Source organism: Syngnathus scovelli, chromosome 17 (genome assembly GCF_024217435.2).
Source record: "Syngnathus scovelli strain Florida chromosome 17, RoL_Ssco_1.2, whole genome shotgun sequence".
Taxonomy (NCBI): Eukaryota; Metazoa; Chordata; class Actinopteri; order Syngnathiformes; family Syngnathidae; genus Syngnathus; species Syngnathus scovelli.
The window spans coordinates 3,868,137-3,888,101 of record NC_090863.1 but is presented as its reverse complement, the minus strand read 5'-3'; the positions used below and the strand labels follow the sequence as shown (position 1 = coordinate 3,888,101).

Here is a 19,965-nt window from a genome sequence, read left to right as displayed (position 1 = left end):
TACAATAAACACTGGAGTGCGTTATCCGGAGGTCAAGCGAAGAACGACCGACGCACTCACCCCCCCCCAGCCCGGAGAGCGACACGGCGGGCTAAGCCGAGCTAGCTTCACCCCCTTCTGTCCCACCGACTCTCGCCCTTTCAGTCAAACAAATCACTGCGACACTCCATGATATAAATGAGTCCCTCATTAGACGCACACAAAGGTAAATGCATGAAATACATACATAAAAGATGGTTGTAGCACTTGCCTCGGTCCGCTGGTTCCTCACTCGCCGTGGGTCTTTTCTGTACTGGAAAAGCCTGGCGGCGGCAGCGCAGCGTCAACAAGATGAGGCTACACCACCACTACAGCCCTGTGACGTCACGCCGTATCGAGGACTATAGGCGGAGACGTCATCACGGCTACAGGAAACGATGCGGGGGTGTCGCTCTCTCTCTCTCTCTTTCTCTCGCTGTCTGTCTGTCTGTCTGTCTGTCAGCCGTTTCCTCTTCGCTGCTTTAGGAGACACGTTTGATTGCGGCGGGACTATTTAAAGGGGCCATGTTGCAAGCGACCGTCTGTCATCTCCGTATTTGCTAATTTCTGTCCTGAAAATTGTATTTTTTTTTCTTTATAAGTTTTATATTTATAATATAGCTATCATACGTCAATGCAACTTTAACGGGGAAGACAAGTAAAAAATGTTCCTGACAAGAATAGGCTCTAAGCTGCACCACTAGTCTAATTCCTTACAATAATAGGTTCTAAGCTGCCCCACTAGTCTAAACATTTGCAATCAAAGCTCATGTTGCTAAATAAAACGGACTTCCGGAGGTGAATTTTTCAATGTCTATCATGAATAGACCAACAAAAAAGCCTGTTACAAATGATATCATTTGAGATATATAGAGCATGCACACAGTAACTGATGCAAAACAACACTGTGGGCTGTTTTGCAGCAGCTGCTGGGATGTGACAGCAAGGTCAGCAGTTGTATTATGAGAGCAAATGTGAGTCCAGCCCCCACCCAACAGACAACAAGAGGTGAATTGGGGGGTGCCATTGATTTTGCTGTAATAACACAGCTACAAGTGCTTCAGGGGCGGGGGGATGCTGTTCATCTAGTATGTGCACTAATGTGACGGTTCATTAGAAAACAAAATGAGTGAAGGATGAGTCGGGACGCAGAGAAATCCCTCCCTCCCTCACATGCTGCTCTGTCTTAACTGTTATCGGACTGGGGAGATAAGCGAACCTCCGGGACGCAGACATAACAGCGGCGTCTTCATATGGCGTTATCGATGTGGCACAATGAAATGTGTCAGGGCGTGTACATGCCGTTTGCCCTAATAATGCTTGATGACCACATCCCAGAGGTGGCGCTCATCAAAGAAGGACTGAGCTGTTTTCTTTGTCATGGATGGCTACCAAGAGTGATGGGAAACATGGAAACACTGCTCAATATTGTAAGAGAAATGCGATTGGGTTAGGCACATTGATTTGACCATGTGATGAATGGAGCATGGTGGCAAATGACTAACACAGAAACAATAACCATTGTGATAGAGTTCAAATTTACTCCCCTGAAATCAGTTTCAAGTCAGCTCCAAAAGGTCACAGTAAGCCCCTGCCAAGTAAAACACCTTCTATTGTAGTGTGTGTCTGTTTTACAAAAGGGACGGCGTTTAGCGGATGTCTTCCAGTTCCTAATTCGTCCCTTTGGGCTTGGGTTAAAGCAATTAAAAGAGGATATGTTTTTATCTGTCATTAATGATACAAGGTGAATGTACGGAAAAGAGGGCACAGGAACAATGTTAAACAAACCATTGCGGAGATTAGCAATTATGTTCGAGATGGTCATTTTTTTCACCTGGGACTGCGTGTGAAATATTCACCCCCCCACAACCTCCTCCTGCATTGTTCCGACTTACTGCGGCCCACAAATCAATCGGCTTCATTATTTGCAGCACATCATTTCTGTGACCCTTCGGTTCTTGTGGGGCATAAGGTCAGGAAAAGAAAGGGGCATGGGGTGGGCAGGTGACAATGACTCTCGAGGGATGTCCGGGGGGGGTGGGGTGCTATGCACATGTGACCAGTGGAGGGAAGAAAAAATTTGCAAGTCAAGCGAACTTTAACATGCATGTTTGGGCCATTGGAGTACGTAACAGAGGTTGTTAAAAAAAATAAAATAAGTTCACTGACATCCCTATGAATTTCTTGAAAATATTGCTTCAAAATCTCTTGGCAACATGAAATTTGGTAGGTCTATCACGAGTAGACCAATATAATTTCATCCTACTCGTCTTTAAAAAGAATCATTCACATTCACTTTTTTTTTTTTTTACCACAAGGAGAAATAAAATGTTTATTTGACTGTTTTCCTCTTGCACAATAATAAAATGTCAACAGAGTTCTGCGGGTGCTTTCCAAAACACACCCGGTAACATTTCATACTCAATCTGATGATTACAAATAATAAAAAGTAGTAACAATAAAAATAAAACAAAATTAAAAAAAAGTAACAGAATATGTTTCTCACAGGATTTCGCTTAGTGTTTTAAATTAGTGGAATCATTCAGAAAATAATCTACAGAATGTGTTGTAAGAAAATAGAACAGTTCTAAAGCCTCAACTGTGCTTCAACCTGTTGATCTTTTACGTGGAATGAAGAAATAAGGGGGGGGAGGGCACAAACAGACCAACACAAGATGGGATATTTGCGTATTTCACAAAATAGTGGCCTTAAAAGTCAAGTAGAAATTATGTCAAGTTAAATGGGAGCTAAAAAAAAAAAAATCATGACATCCATCCAGAGAACTGAGGCGATGTACTAAACAAGCACACACAAAAGTTCAATTCATACTTTGTTTACGTGCCTCGGTCAGTGTTGCTGTTTTGGTTCTCCACAGCTTTAGTCAATGATTTTAAAGTAACCTAATTTTTGCTTCCTTCTTGACAGAATATCATTATTACTGCGGTAAAATTCCACACTTTTTTGATAGACTGTTTTTGGTGGTAGGTGCTTATTTATATTTATTTTCTAGGTGGCAAACAGCCACTATTTAAGAAGATACACTCCCTTTTTTTTTTTTAGATGTATACATGTACCAGAATTTTTTTTTTTTTTTTTTTGGTCGTGGGTGACTGTTGAAGTCTGACTAATGCGCTACGTTTGTTCACAGTATTTTAGCTGACTCAACTCCAGTTCCGATCCTCAGGCTGCTCACGGACAACACACGTCTGTAGTTAAATAAAAAAATATATATAGTTTTTCATATTTAGAGTTTTGAGAAAGAGGGGTGATGAACGAGCTTAAAAAATACAAAGGGGGCTAATGTTAATCAACAGCAGTTTTGTATATACAATTAAAATGAGTCTGTGGACAGTAAGTACCTTGGAAGAACTTGGTAGAGAGGCCCCCGATGACAAAGATATCAGTGCAGTTTAATATTTTTACATTTGTATTTTTATATAGAGAACATACAAAAATAATTCATAAAAAGAAGACTTAAGGACAAGTGGTCAAAACTGGCAGAGCGTGTAACTGCCTTTGGCAACAACAAAAACGATGAATGATGATATCGTCGGGTCGCCTTTGGCAACAACAAAAACTATGAATGATGATATCGTCGGGTCGCCTCGTAACCACGCAACGTGAAGACACTGGAACGTGTGTAACTGTGTGTTTGTAACTGTGTGTGCGAATGTGTGTGCGTGACTCCCTTCATACACACTCCTCAGCAGACATCAACAGCGGGTTGATGTACTCGAAGCCCTCAAACTCGGACTGATCGATCTTCTTCACCACATCGCTGCACACAACAACAACAAAGGACAATCCATGGGTGAATTGATTCATTCGAAGAGCCACTTCATTTCACCGATCAGCGGCTCTTACTCGTCGTCAGGCGTCAGCTGGATGGGCTCATTGGTGAACTGTGCGTCAAAGTTGTCCAAGCCGAATTCACCTGAGATGTTGGGCTTAAAGGGAGGGACCACCTGCTTTTGCTCCAGCTGTAATCACAATTACATAGAACAATGGGAACTTTGAAATCTGCAGTAAATCCAGTGATTGGGTAATCGCAGGTCTATTTAAAAAATGAAAAGAAAATAATCTGGTAACTGATTCACTTGCAAGGTGTTTTTGCTTCAACATTTTTACCAATAGGATCAGGTGAATTAGTTCATGGCAGAAGGTGCTTTCCCTACAGGCCATGGGGCGCACCGCAGGGCAAACAGATTTGTCTTGAAGAGGTGAAGAGGTTATTGGGAAGGGGGGGGGGGGGGGGGGGGGGGGGGGGGGGGGTTGTGCACCGTAACCTGAATCCTGCAGACACATAAGTTGATCCAAAGATAATTTAAGTTACGAGTTCTTTGGAGTTACTGGATAAGCTTGTTCACGAAACTTGAATCTCAAGGCACCGCCGTACTTACTAAATCAATAAAGACAATTAATTCCACATAGAACCAAATTGATGTAAAAAAAAAAAAAAAAAAAACATTCCAAAATGGATTATTTCTTTGTTAACCGGCTTAATGAAAGACATGAAAGAACACATGGACCTTAGGTTTCATTTCACCGCTATGCTGTCACAACACAGGAATGTCACTCCCTAAGACATATGAGACTTTTAGTCATCATTATGACTCGGGAACAGGAAGCTCGGTAAAACAAGACTAGTCTACTAGTCAAGACTGGTCTATTTTTAGTTTGCGTCAGACTCGAGATGAGATTCCTGTCAGTCGTTTTCGGAGAACCCAAAAAAGCCCATATGACTCTTAAAAACACAGATGAAAGAAAGAGGGCGTGGTACAGATTGTCTTTTGTGGTTGAGACTATTTCCTCGCTCAGCTTTCCCGCTTTGTGACCGTCTGCTCGTCACTTTGTGGCTGCTGACTTGTTCTTTGTCTACTTTTTAAAGTCTTCTCTCTGTGGCGTGGTCTCTCTTCCTCACTGCGATCAATACACGGATTGCTTTGCAACTATTTGTCATCCAGCACGCTTTGTTTCTTTTTGACGATCATCGGGCAGGGGTGATGAATTGCAAAGCAGTCATCGATACATGTGAAAAATATGTATTTTTAATAGAGGACTCGGCCTATATTGCCGTGAAGGGAGTGAGTTTTTTTTTTTTTTTACTGATCCGAGTCAAACGCAAACTTCTCCAGCCAAGCGTTATCAAGCTCATTCTCTTGACACCAACAGTCAAGTCCTGGTGTTCCACTATCAGTATTTTCAATCTGACAGTTTCCATTTTACTTCCATTAAACTGTTTACTCGGGAGGAAAAAAAAAAAAAAATCTCTAATTGACATCCTTTTTCTATCCGTGCGTGTTTTCATCTGACAGTATGGCTCTGGGTGATGTTGTAGAAATGAGCGATCGAAATGGAAAATGTTTCTGCTTAAGCTGACGTTTACATAATGGAATTTAAAAACGCTGAAAAGCAAAAAAGGGGGTTGAAGATGGCGTCATATGCGCCAGTAGTTGTAGATGGCACGTGGGACAACTACTACCCGACCTCCTTTGAGTAAATTGCAACAAGGAAAAAGACTCACAAGGTCCCAGTCGACGTTTCTGAAGAAGGGATGGCCCATGATGTCAGCAAAGCCTGTCTGAGGGTGGCAGCCCAGACGCTCCTTGGGATCCTGGAACAGACGGAGCGGGTGGGAAGGTGAGATAGAAGTGTGAGCGAGATAAATAACAATACGGTGGTGAGGTGAAAAGCTGCCATGTTTGTGTTTGGATAAAATGTACCGTAATTTCCAGACTATAAATCGCGTTTTTTTTTTCATAGTTTGGGTGGGGGGGCGACTTATACTCAGGAGCGACTTATATATATGTTTTTTTTCACAAATTTTTACTTGATCATTAAGACCACTTACTTACAAGTACAGTTGACCACTTCCCATGTTATTTTTAGTATAGTTGATCACTTCATATGCTTTTATATCTTTATCTTGAACATATTCAAAACATAAAAAACATCAAATAAAGCAATTAACACTTTAAAGCACCATATCCAAGTCCACTGTCTCCTGTATGTACACTTGCTCCATTTTTGCTCCTCTTATATTTATTATTATTATTTATTATTATTTGTTTATTTATCATTTATTCAACACTCTTATTTATTCATTGTTTGTGCCTTCTTGGGGTTTTTTGTGTTGCTTGTATGCATATGTGTACTATCTCACCGAGGACTAGTGGGAACGTAATTTCAATCTCTTTGTGTGTCTTAGTATATGAAAAAAAAATTACAATAAAGCAGACTTTGACTTTGATAAAACAACGAAATAAACAAAACAAAAAACTGCATCTGAAAAAAATGATATTTTCAGACGAAACTGGATGAGGGCGCTCTAAATTTCACTGTTGGCTGTGACTCATCAACTGGGTGGGCTTAAGAAAAATGGCACCAAAAAGAAACTCATATTTTGCAGGTTACAAACTTCAAGTTGTAAAATATGCAGCTGAAAACAGTAATCGAGGAGCAGAAAGAAAGTTTGGAGAACCGTGATGTACCAATGGATTACTATTTCAAGTGACGTCAGTGGCACGGCGCGGCGGTTGTTTACATAAAGGAAAACGTACCCACGTAAGGACTACCGGCATCATTAGCGGTGATCATTTCTAAGTGACACGGAGGACAAAGAGTTTGAAGGGATTAAGGATTTGGAGTGACATAGAAGGTTTGAAAAACTATTATGGCTTTTACGCACGCCCGGTCCTACTCTACTGAGTCGGGGGCCGGCGCTCGGCCGAGTGGCTGTCCGCGAACGGTGCATGGGGCTCGGACATGGCCATTACGCACGCCCGGTCCTATGCCATGGAGCTCTCGTGTCTGGAAGTCCACGCCGCCACACGCTTGGAAGTTTGTTTTGTTTAATAAATAGCCGTTTACCAAACCCACGTCTATCCTTGTACTTTGTTAACGCTACAATATAGTTATATACTAAATCTGTGGAATAAAGCTGAGGGTGACGTCAGGGTGCACGCGCGGCGATGTTGACAAAGGACGAGGAATTTGATCGATGGATTTAATGGATTTAAAGTGCACGGATGGTTTGATAATATTATTGCTTATATTATAGTTATTTGAAATATAGTTTATCGCTATATGAGCCTGTGGAATATTTTGAAGTGCAAGCGCCCTCAGCCGCGCGCACCCATTGTTGACAAAGAACGATCGATGGATTTAATAAATTGTCACGTTAGCATAACTATCGTTTAACCTGTTGCTATTGTATCGAACGATTGATGGATTTAATGAATTGGAGTGACACCGATGATTTTATAAACGTGTTATTCATGTAATAGTTTTCTTTAATGACTCTATATGTTACGTCAGGCCCGTTCTCAGCTCTTCGTTTGTGTTTGTCACGTTACCATACCTATCATTTAGCCTGTTGCTATTGTATCGAACGATTGATGGATTTAATGAATTGGAGTGACACCGATGATTTTATAAACGTGTTATTCATGTAATAGTTTTCTTTAATGACTCTATATGTTACGTCAGGCCCGTTCTCAGCTCTTCGTTTGTGTTTGTCACGTTAGCATACCTATCGTTTAGCCTGTTGTTGCTATCGTTTAGCCTGTTGTTGCGCGTTCATGACTGTTTTTGGTGTGGGATTTTGTCGAATAAATTGCCCCCCAAAATGCGACTTATACTCCGGAGCGACTTATATATGTTTTTTTTTCACTTTTTGGGGCATTTTATGGCTGGTGCGACTTATACTCAGGAGCGACTTATAGTCCGGAAAATACGGTATATATATTTCTAACGGCCTTACCTTGTTGAGGAATCCCTTAAGGACGCTCGCAGCTTTGACCGACAGTGAGCGGGGAATTCGGATCTGTTTTTCCAATATGACTGAGAAGCACAAAAAAAAAAAAAACAGGGATGAGGTGAGATGCTTCCCAAATTGAAGAGAGTTAAGCAGGTGTCATGACATTTTATCAATTTGCGATTTGCTTGAAAGTGGCTTTGGATCTTCACCCATCTTAGCTTCTAGGTCATGGGTGGAGACATTTAGTATGAGCTAATATGTCAATTTAAAAATTTCACACAAGTGTGGACTTTCTTTTGACCCTAAAACGCTGGCTTTCCATTACCTTGGAAGAGGTAGTCTTCTGTGTTCTGGTCGGGATTGTCGGAGCTTCCCACAATGTCGAAGGGCGACCGGCCTGCCATCATCTCAAACATCAGCACGCCAAGCGCCCACCAGTCCACGCTGAAGCCTGCGCACAAATTAGAAGCGGCGCTTCAGATCAGTCTTCTGACACTCGGGTTTACTTGTAATCCTTCCAATACTTGAACCCACTGTTACTATGGCAACCTGTCCAGTGAGGAAACGATCATACTGTAAATGTGTTCTCACTGACTGCACCTACGAGTAGTAATGCATCAAAATGGCTTACGGAAAGCTTGGATTAGAGCAGGGATTCCCGAGCTGTGCCGCTTGCAACCCCTGGAGGGTCGTGAGCACCCGTCAAGCAGGGTACAACTCCAATTTATGTTTTGCATGCTTTTTTTTAAATTTATTTTTACACATACCATGCCTTATGCAAATGATATTAAATATTTTGTGTGAAAGTATATTTCTTGGACAATCATTTGGGGTGGGGTCTGTTTTATTTCTATTGTGAGTAGTGGGAGTTAAATTGGTTGTCCTGTGCATAGGGGGCGATATGATGGAGTAAAACCAAAAGTTTATTTATTTGCAGTTGATTAAAACCCTTGCAAACTATTTGCACTAATAAAGGTACTCAAAACTCTAATTGTGTATGCTGACCTTTTTGAATTTAATTTTAAAAAGTTTTAGCAAAAATATCTAGCAGGACTGACACTATTTTAAAGCAAAAAAAAATGTGGCCTGTATACAAAATGAAAGCACTCGAGCAAGCAAGGTCTTGTTGCTATGATACCACTCAACTATTTGTACCGTAGTGACACTGTAGTCATGCAGAAACTGGTATTTTTAGTTTCTTTAATTTACTCTGACTATGTTTTGATTGGAAAATAATGAAGAATAGTTATTGTGCCCAAGTTGCACCGCACGTTCAGACGGCAAACTCATTTTTAGCTTTTGGTTAATTCAGTTTCTTTGTTGTTTGTTTAGTTTGCAGTAATAGTTCTGTATTTTGACAACAACATGCCAAAAAGGTTAATTGGGAAACTGTGTTGGTGGCAGTGAGTTGTTGTTTTCACCGTAATCTTCTCCTCTGAGTATTTCGGGAGCGATGTAGTTCGGGGTGCCGCAGAAAGTGCTCGTCGTATCGCCGGGTCTCAAGCCCTCCTGAACCAAAACAGAAATATGACAGCGGCTCATTTTGCTTTTGAATGTGCATGAGCACAGACGCTCACGCTAAAGTTCACAGCCACGCGCGTGCTCGCACGTAAAAACACACACGCACCTTGCACATGCCGTAGTCTGTGAGTTTGATGTGTCCCTCGGAGTCGAGCAGCACGTTGTCGAGTTTGAGATCTCTGTAGATGATGCCGCGCTCGTGAAGGTAGTTGAGCGCCAGACTGATTTCAGCAGAATAGAATCTGAGGGGGGGGGGAGACATTCAACCCTAAAGCCACAAAATGGAGGAAGGCCACCAAATGCCTACCTGGCGTGCTCTTCTGGAAGCTTCCGTTGTCTCTGCATGTGGAACATGAGGTCGCCGCCATTCACATATTCAATAACAAAGAAGAGTCTGGGGAGGAAATATTTACCAAAGCTCAAAGTTACATGACAAATTGTCAAATAGGAGCCCCCCCAAGTGGCTGAGAGTGGTGGGAGAGGTGACCTGATTTTGGAATGACGGCTTGTCCTCTCCAAATTGCTACTTGCTTTTTAAAAATACAGGTCGCCGTTACAAAGTGCCTCCTACCTGCTTTCTGTCTGGAAGCAGGAGTGCAGGCCCACCAGGAAGGGATGATTGGATGCTTGCTCAAAGACGTGTTTTTCTGTCTGGACCCAGTCGATGTCCTGTAAGGGGGGGGGGGGGGGGGGGTGGGGTGTTAGGGTTAGGGTCGACTACTTGCATCGACTCCTGTGGGCGATGGCAGGCATACGCCACTGATCGATTCTCAGGAACACCGTGATAAATCCACACCTTCTCGGAGGTACAGATAGGTTCAGAGTATTTGACGAGATAACAGATGGGATGCTGGAGCTATAAATATCAGCGCCCACAGGTTGTGCTAATTGCATTCACTACTCTTAACTTGGTCTCACATCTAATTAGACAAAGCCTTTGTCTTGGCGGCATAATTTGCTTTTTCCTTCTCAAGGCTGGATTTACACAACATGCACTATGATCATAAAGTATTTTGACATCGAGGAGAGCCGATGCACGCTGTGGCTCACCTCGTCATCGTTGACCAGCTCCTTCTTGACCACTTTCATGGCGTAGATGCGCTCAGTCTTCTTCAACTGCACAAGCAGCACTTTGGCGTAACTGCCTCGGCCGATCACCCGCAGCAGGTCGAAGTCGGCCAAGCCGAGGCTGGAGGGTGACTTCCCGGTGTCTCGGCTGTTCCGCGCCTGGTCGGAGGAGAGATGGGTTCTTAGTGAGTCGAGTAGAGTCACTCATATTGCCATTATTTACTTTTGGGGAGAATACTGCAAGCAGGTGGCAATTTGGATGTTTTTTTTTTTTTTTTAAAGGCATTGAAGCAAATAATTGGACAATTATGATAGCGGTTGATAGGGTGGGATTCACACATGGATGTGTTTTTTTTTTTTCTAACTTAAAAAGCTCACCTCTTTCTCCTCTCCATCGTAAGTCAAGCTTTCTCTGGAGTCTTTATTCTGGGGGCCTGCAAGAGAGAGTGAGAAAAGGAGGGGGAGAGAGAACGGGTGGGGGGTGTCAGACAGGCAGCAGGAGGCGGAGAGGGGAGAGGAGGAGGCAAGAAAACAGGAAGGAGAGAAAGTAGGTGAGAGACAGTCACGTTTTGTCACTTGGTTAGCAGCTCTGCTGGCCTGAATCGTTTTCTACTCCCATATACGTAAGGGGGAAAAAAATGCATGCTCCAGTTTTCCAATCCAACCCTGTTTTGCATTAGGTCTCCCAAAATTTTAATTGTGCCAAAGCTTTAGCTTATAGCTAAATAAATGAGATTTAAAAATAAATTGTGAAAATACAGTCCTGAATATGCCACTGAACTGATACATTGATATGAGAATCATTTATTGCCATTAAAATCTTGATAAATGTTTTTTTTTTTGTATTCGCATCATTACCTGACTGTTCCGTTGGGTCTAACTGACTGCTGGGTGGTTGACCGGGCATAATTGGCTCCTAAAAATAAATAAATAAATAAATAAATAAATAAATAAATAAATAAATAAATAAATAAATAAAAAAGACCCGCAAATCACAACAATGAGTGTCGTGGAAGGCAACAAATAAAAAGAAAATGGGGCGCCGCATCACCTGTATCATGGGCCGGCCGCATTCCACAGTGACCATCTTGTGGCACTTTTTGTGCACCAGCAGTTTGCAGTTGATGCACTTGTAGCCCTGTCGGCCGAGACCCCAGATGCGGTCCGTGCAGATGGCGCAATGTGCTCTCTGTTCACATCGGCGAGAGTAACAAATTGGCATGTTGCTTTCAAATTAAACATCAGGCCTGCTGCTTGATTTCCTTTCTAGGAAGCTTTGAGAATTGTGACAGTTAGATCTTAAGAAAAAAATCAAATCAATTGTTGAGATAGCAATGCTTCCCATTTGAAAACATGAAATCAGAACAGTGTCGTGTGTCGCACCCTGTTGAAGCGTTTGGCCTGAAAGGAGTGGCCGCTAGCGAAATAAAGCTTCCTCCAGCGCCGCGCTCCCCGCCGATATATGGACTCTGCGGGAGACAGCAACTGATTGATTGGTTGCTTGCAATTTGATTTGATGTCATGCAAAGATTGAACTTACTGTCTTCTCCAGGACATGGCATGCCGGGTTTCTCTGGTATACATGGGAACACTGTTGGAGAGGAGAACAACGACATTATTTCAGGTCTAATGATTTTCATCAACTTAAATGGGACCGCTTATTGGAAAAAGGAGTTCTTAAATTGGCGGGTGGGTCTCTGGAGTGCCTGTCAAGTGTGAAATTAAACAACCAAGTCAATCTTTTGTTATTTGCCCATTTCCCAGCGCGTCTGCTTGTGCTGATCCTGGTTGTCTTGGTAACGCAAGGTAATCCAGGCAGTCTTCTGGACTACGATCTGACACACTACATCAAAGCCAAGCGGTAAGCAGACGCTCGACCATCTACGTGTATCCCGATGTAGATGTTGTACCTCGAATGCTCCTCTGACTTAAGAATGTTGAACATCGCATCGCAGCAGAAGACCAGCCGCAGCTGAAATGTGGCTTTGAGCCTCTGACAACGACATCGGTGCGCTACATGCTGGTTTGACGCCGCGCAGGGATGACCTGAGCCAAGCTGACAAATGTGTGTATTTGTGGGCTGCTGCATGCGAGACAAAGAGCTTGAGACTGGAGGCAGCGCGAGTCAGAAGCGAGGCGTGGGCCGCGGCCCAGAAGCTCGTTAGCGGGGGACCAGGCGCTCCCTCCTGCCGCGTCTGCTCTTCTTCCGCCACCCTCTCTTTGCACTTGTGAACCCACTCCTCACCTCTGAGTCAAACAAGACCCACACCCTTCCAGAGGCCTGTCAATCAAACGTCGGTCACGCGTACACCCATCACAAATATCTGTTAAATAGCCGGCGGGCCCGCAGACGCACGTCAGGAGGAGGAAAGCGGTCTTATTCACACTTCGGTGCATCAGCAAACATATGCTCGATATTCCTCCTCCACCTTGCTGTGAGCGATGACGCTCACACACAAATTGTAGAAAATAAAAGAGGAAGCATATTGACTAGACAAATGATAGAGCCTTTTTAAAAAAAATAATTGTTTGATTTGGGTGCTCTTTTTCTTTATGAGTAAACTAATAAGTCAAATATCTAAGAAAATATGTGCAACAACAAAATCAACTCAGCTAAGGTTTCCTCCGTAATTTTTATCTTTACGCAATTGAACTTTGCACGATCTAAGCAGCTTGCGCCATGAGTAAAAGGTGTTTTGCTAGGAAAGTGTGTTCAGGGAAATAAGAGGCTCACCGTGAATGATGAGCTCAGAGTCCTTGTTGAGTTCGTAGAGGCGCAGTGCTTCTTCTAGCTCCAGCTGAGAAGATACAGTGCACGGGTCACCTGTATGAGAATCCAGATGTTATGTCATTCATTTATATTTCAGCACTGGTTTCACTTTAGTTTATCTGATGTACTACATTTCAGATTTTCTGTACGCTATTTCAAATTGTACCCAGGCACACACAAATGTGCCTGTTGTGTTTCGTGTACGTGTTTTTGTTAACAAATGTAGTAAACATTGTACTCATTATGTCAAGGATGGCAACCTCCCTCCCCCGTGCTCCGTGGATGTCAGGAGAGATGCTGTATTACTTCATTACGAGTATCAAGCAGCTTTTCTTGCTCAGACAGGCTAATGACGGCGCTGATTATATATGGCGGCTGAGTCTAATTGGTTTTGTCATGGTGACCTTCGGGCTGAGCGGAGAGCTCCGACATCTTTGTTTCGCCTGCGACCGCCGGCCGTTCGTCCGTCCGTCTCTGCCTGGCTAAATAAGTGGTGCGCTGCAATACTACAACGTACTGTCAAAAGTTTGTATCTTTCAAAAATATGTACGTATGTTGCTTGTGTACTGCATCGGGTTTTGTATCGACGACAGACCGGAGGTGCACAAGTGTGAATTTGTAATAATTGTCACCATGAGCTGAACACACACCTTCCTCGTCAATCCACTTCATGGTGAAGAGCTGGTCATTGTCCATGGAGCACATGTCTCGCACTTCACCGTACAGGCCCTCATATGAGATGGACGGCTCAAAGTGGGTGATCATGATGTCCCTGCAGAGAACACTGCTGTTAAGAGCGCGGCCTTTACAAGATAAAACACATCAATTGAGCATTGTGATATATTTATATTAACCAAGCATCATTATTTGATGTTGGAAAGAAAAAAAGACTCCAAAAAAAGTGATACATCACCCCGACAAGCCACCTGTCGTCACTTGCACTTGAGTACATCAGACACGCACGAGGCAAAACCAAAGTAGTAGAAGTGACCAAGACCGTTTACCCCTGTGGAGGCGAAATGGTCTTTCCCTCATTTCATGGCTTTGTCTCATGCTCGCCCCCAGCGGCTGATCATGTTGGGGTTTACAGCCCGGGAGATGGTAGCCAGAAGATTCTACGCTCCAGCAAGCCCCTCAACATGCGAGGTCGGTAAGGGAATTGTTTAAAACGTGGACATTCATTACAAACAAAGTGGAGTCGGGCAGGTGAGGGCTCCCTGCAGGCCTGAGAGTAATGTACAAGGACAAGGCTTTTACTAGCATCCTACAAAATGCAGCCTGTGGTTCTTCATTAACTTGGGAGTTTAATGGCTGGGTGACAAAGAATAAATGACCCCAAGGTAAACAAGGACACAATAGACCGCAGGGTCAAGGTCGACAGTAATCAGGTTGAAGTATACTGTGTTTGGCCTGGTGCAAATAAATACCACTGGATTGTTATGTGACAAAAAATATGATGGCATCTGTAAAGCTGTTAAGTTTGTCATGTGAGTGGATAAAGCAAACATGGAGTCAAGCAGCGCCGCCTACTGGACAAGTGGTTAAATTGTGGTTACAACCATTTGACACACAAAATATAAAAACTAGCTTAAACTTAGCATTCCTTGTATCAAAATCACGAGTCACTGAATAAAAACACGGCATTGTGCAACTTCACTTTGGCAGCTAGCATTTTAGCATGCAACATAATACAGTAAGTTCGGGAAACTCAGCAATTTCCCGATAGCCACCCCCTGTTAATGACTATAAATCCTGTTTGTTTTTTTAAAAATTGGAATAGGAGAGAGCGTCGTAGCCCACACGATGTGTCACTCAACTCGAAGTGCTAAAACACAGGGACAGTGTCACACTCAATGACAGAGGGCCGGAGGCACCAAAAAAAGGAAGAAAAAAAAAGAACGTAAGAATGGCGCCATTGTGGAAGCTCCGTCTGTGCATCAGTGGCATGTTGCCGACTCCGCCTCCCAACCTGCCGCTATTTTCTAACCCTGCATCCTCCAGTCTGGTGGTGTTAATCATTGCCTATGAAGGAGGAGGGGGTGGGGGGTGGTAGCAGGCTGCCATTTACAATCCCACACTCTGATCCCTCCTGTAGGACCAACATGGCAGCGACATCCTCCCTACAGACGGCAGCGGGTCATGTTGAATGTGTTGCGTTTGACTGGATCTGAGACGTGGGTGTCCACTGACATAGTTGAAGCTCATCTCCAAAACTCTGTAACCCAAATCGTGACAAGCAGTCATGGGAAAGGAGAATTTGGTGGCAAATTATAGGCTGTGCCCACGTTCTTGGGTGGTCTAAACAAGATTCTCCCCCGCGTGCATCCTTTGAGTCCTACTTGGTTGATGGCGAAGAACACACCTAATCATGTTTGATGACCTTGGCAATTTCAAGCCATTGCTCTGTGTGCCAGTGTACCTCAATCTTTATGACACATTTTCCATTGATTTCCCGGTGCAGCACTAAAAACAAAAATGTCACAAAAATACACACAGCAGATGGCAATAATGGTCATCTTGCCTCAGTACTAAGAGTGAATTCTGTTGAGTTGAAGACAAAGCGGTTATTCTGTTGTATGAATGGCAATAGTTAATTGCACCTTCTGCCATCTAGTGGAAGAGTCTGTCACTAGTTTACATTCCGCTGGCATAAATAAAGGATACATTCTATGTATAGAAATGAATACACACGAATGCATTATGGTAACTCTGTATAGTCGTAAACTAAAGACTCCCTGTGTAAATCTAGAAAATAAAAAAAAAGGGGAAAAAGACAGTATGTGGAGTGATTAATGAAGTCCAAGTGCTCATCGCCGGCTGCCATGGCATTATGATGCACGAACGTGGCATTCTTCCCTACCGAACACTCAAATTAGACAAGAGTTGCGGTGCTGGGAGGTGTTGTAACCCGTGCCTAAGTCGGACTCGGCGGTCCCATCTGCCTGCAGTGAAGCCATTCGTCACTGGTGAGTTCTCAAGCGGGAAGAAGGATCAGAGTGGCTCCCTGGGCTTCCGTGCACACCTCGGAACATCCATCTTCACTGTCAAGACCACTGCACGTACAGCAGGTAACGCTCACTGTGACACCCACGTACTATCACAGCGAGTCCTTGAAATGATCAAAGTTTGCCGCGATGCTCCCCCCCCCCCCCCCCCCCCCAAATTAATCAGCACAGGCCTCGTTTGCAAAGTTCAACCAGAAGCGTCGGTCGGAGTTCTTGCAACAGACGAAACACCCCCCCCACCCCCCCCGCCAAAAGGGAGACGAAATACCTCCACATAATCCCGCTCTTTCCTGCCTGACAACATGCCTAACACAGCAAGCCTCAAGGTGAAGTAGAAGCCTTGAACGAGTCGCTTCTGACAGACATCAAAATGTACGATGTGATGAGTGAGGGTAAAAGAAGAAATGTTTGCCAATAAGCGAGACTGCCACAGGCCGACACCAGTCTGCTGATGTCATTGGTGAAGAATGAGCACACGAACGATGAATACCCAGCCTACGATAGAACCAAATATAGGTTGAAATTGTAGTGACAGAGCAGCAGAAGGTGCTACGTCCAAACCCAGAATGAAAAGTGGCAGCTCGCCACTATTCAAGAAGGCCAACTCCTGCTAGTAGATGGGAAGATGACATTTCTATCACGCAGAAGTGAAACCAACATGAAAACCGGAGCGCTGCGTATGGGTGGGAAAACTTTTTTTGTCAAGCTGCATGAAGATGGAAGGACGCTGAGGATCGTTATCAAATGTGGATTAGAAAAAAATTAAGCTCATTGAGTTGGTCAAAGGTGAGCGTCAATGATCCTTGCTCATAGCCATCCGGTACGTAATTTGGCTCCATTTCCTCTTTTGGGTTGGCATAGCTGACATTCCTGAGCAGCATGCTTGGGATGCTTGCTTGAGACATCACTTAACAAAGACACAAATGAAAAGCCTTCCTGAGGCGTGACGCCACAGCAGCAAAGAATATCAGCTGGTGCGGGCGCAACTCGTACGACACGTTTTTCAAGTCGCGCTCCAATTGCAAGGAGGGGGTTGGAACCATCGCCGCAGTGACGATCCTTATCAAAAATGCAACAAATAGTACAAGGGGGACAAATTATTAGAGGGTTTCTATTAATATCACGAGCAGACCTAGTGATGGTGTGAGACTGTCGCACCTATTAGGTGCACTTATCTGATGATTTCACATCACCTTCTTTCAATCAACAGCGGGTGAAATAGCAAGTCTGCCTCACACGTTTGAGGTTGTAAGATTTCAGGCCTTGCCCTTCCTGTGAGCAGTTTGCATTTTCTCCCTAGTTTCCTCCGTCATCCCAAAATGACAAAAAAAAATTCCTTTTTTCTGACATCTTACGAACCAAAGCAGTAACTGGATCATATTAAAGTCATGTTTGTGTATTTTCAGTGTATTTTCAGAACTATCAATACTAAATAAAGTTGTCTTTCGAAATAGAGATGGAAATTATTTTGTTGTATCCAGTTCATTGACTTCACAAGCATAACCTGCGATCCCAATTTTATCCTCCATTGTTGTGATGCAGTATATTCTCTGTTGTGACACAATGCTGTGACATATTTGGATCGAAAATGGATGGATGATTGTATGTCTATATGTGGCTAGTGACCAGTCGTCACCACAAAGTCTGATGGGATAGGGGAGGGCAAACTACCTCAAAAGCTCTTACATGCCCAAACATGGCCCACGGGCCACAGGTTTAACATCTTTGTGACTTAGGGACTACAATAACAAAACGGTTTGGCTCAAATGAATGTATTTTAACAACATGTTTTATTTAATTGTTGTGCGTCAATAATCTGGTGCCATAAATCATCAATAGATATAATTTCAACGAAATTGTGCCTCACTATGACATCCTATTGACAATTAGCTCCGACGGCTAACAGTTCTTAGCACGACTTATTAGCCAACTCTCTCAACTTGGCCGTAGTCAGAGAGAAAAACAAGCCTCAGATCCCCAGCGAACTGTCCTAAAACCCCGCGTGTCGTGGTTTTTGAGAGATATGGTACACAGCGTTAAGTGTCAAGCACAACTCGTCCACTGGGTGTCTGGACAGTTTCACCTGTCTGTCAAGTTTACCTCACACTGGGCTACACTAGCCATTAGCTTCGTTAGCTTAGCTGTCTGGTTAGCTGTCTTCCGCGATTGTAGAGCTCGTTAGTAGTGGAAAGAGGGAGAAAGAAGGACGGGAACGGTGGTGTTTTCTTACCCTTTGTAGTAGGCTTTCACCCGGACTTGGTGGGAATTCTCGCCGGGGTGGGACATGGTGCTGTCCCGCAACGTCGGCATCATAAGCTCAGCCGCGGTCAGCCAGAATTTACTGAATCTCTCCTTCCGTCTCCGGCTCTTTTTTTCTTTCTTTTTTTCGTACCACGCCCCGAAGGCTGTATCTTTACAGCCGAGTGGGGTTTCACGAGTGAAAAGCGAGGCGAAATGGATTGTAAAAATTAAAAAACAAACGCGTATGGAGAAAATTATTAAACGACATGTAAAGTATAGAAAAACTTACGGGGTCCTCCAAACAACTCCCTACTGCATAGGCCTAGTCACGGATGACACCACAGTTGGAATGTTCGCAGGGGTGGTGCATAACTTAAAACCGAAAGACGAAACATTCACTTTACGTTATACAAATATTTACTCACGTATAATATCAATATAGTCATAATCAACACAAACCAAGGCGATAACAGCTTCAAAACTACATCAGATCGCTATAAAATATCGTTCATATTATCCGGCTGTGTACCGGTATTTGGAGCGGACCAAGTTGGAAGTTTCATGTAGATGGAGTGATTCAGGCACAGGTCTCTAAGATCGGACATTACGTATACCCCGAGGACGTGGCTGCATTCAAGAGCTCTGGCTCGGAAGTAATGGCAACATTAAGCTGAAAACAGCGTGTCAGAAGCGAGGGTGCAACTTTAAAAGAAAGAAAAAGTACACAACATCAACACACGCGGGTTGTGAAATGGGTTTCAAACCTTCCTGATGGCACTGAACGTCCCAAGCTCAATAGAATTCGGGGTTATCAGCATCCTCTTGATTACATTCTTGTATAATGTTATTTATTTTGTGAAGCTTTTTAAAAAATATATAATTTGGGGCCAGATAAGTCGGGAAAATGGTGCACAATCAAGTTTGCTTGCGGTTAATTGGATACTGAAACCTCTAAATGTTTTCTCTTGGAAAAGGCAAGACCAAGTAATAGACAAGGTCAAGTTAATAAGGCAAAACCAAGCCTCCAGCAGCCAGCATATCCCAACAGAGCCACAATGCTCCTGGGAACATTTTCAAATGTTATACTGTGTTTTTTTTTTTTTTTCTCCCAGGCCATATTTTACACCTCATTAATCATTTTTTTGCTGGTGATATCCAGAAGCAGCTTGCCTCCATTTGCTGCTGTCAGCACTCAGCAGTCTATTTTTGTAACGCCTGCAGCTACCAACAGCAGTCACCTTCCCGTCACCTACATACTCCCAGGTGCCACTGTGATCAATAATATTAATAGTAAAAATGAATGAAATAAAGTAAAGATGCCATATTTTGTTATACTGCTGGTCTTTGCCGTTATACCGAAGTCAAGTAATAATAATAATGCTTTGAAATCAATCCTGGTATAGGCTATCTCCTGGGACCTCCGTTGCCTTATGTCAGCACCAAGTAGTGTGTGGTTGACCCCGAATATGAATGACTGAATATGTGTAGTTCAATGGAAGGTATTTAACGTAGTAGACTGTAACCAAGGCCCAGGACATGAGATGTTTAGCTGAACAGAAAGTTATGTAGATGTTAGTCCAGG

General features: G+C 43.4%; 2 protein-coding genes across 4 annotated transcripts in view; both read right to left on the bottom strand.

The window, feature by feature from the left end:
• The window catches only part of skila (SKI-like proto-oncogene a), a 29,725-nt gene extending 26,470 nt beyond the window's left edge, over positions 1-3,255 (bottom strand). For 2 of the 3 annotated variants that reach the window (XM_049746470.2, XM_068648707.1), the window contains exon 1: positions 227-3,255. In XM_049746470.2, coding sequence (XP_049602427.1) covers positions 227-228 — 2 coding nt within the window. In that variant the 5' untranslated portion in view covers positions 229-3,255. The remainder of the gene's footprint in view (positions 1-226) is intronic. The other variant, XM_068648708.1, reaches the window with a different exon arrangement.
• A 153-nt stretch (positions 3,256-3,408) lies between these two features.
• prkci (protein kinase C, iota) lies at positions 3,409-18,909 on the bottom strand. The gene is made up of 18 exons (XM_049746478.2): positions 18,373-18,909; positions 13,788-13,909; positions 13,102-13,191; positions 11,908-11,958; positions 11,751-11,836; positions 11,419-11,556; positions 11,226-11,283; positions 10,746-10,801; positions 10,350-10,526; positions 9,871-9,968; positions 9,607-9,693; positions 9,406-9,541; positions 9,200-9,287; positions 8,104-8,229; positions 7,782-7,861; positions 5,544-5,633; positions 3,884-3,999; positions 3,409-3,797 (listed from the first exon to the last, which is right to left on the bottom strand). The coding sequence occupies exons 1-18, from the start codon at positions 18,453-18,455 to the stop codon at positions 3,710-3,712; spliced, it is 1,770 nt and encodes a 589-aa protein (XP_049602435.1). The 5' UTR covers positions 18,456-18,909; the 3' UTR covers positions 3,409-3,709.
• Positions 18,910-19,965: the final 1,056 nt, after the last annotated feature.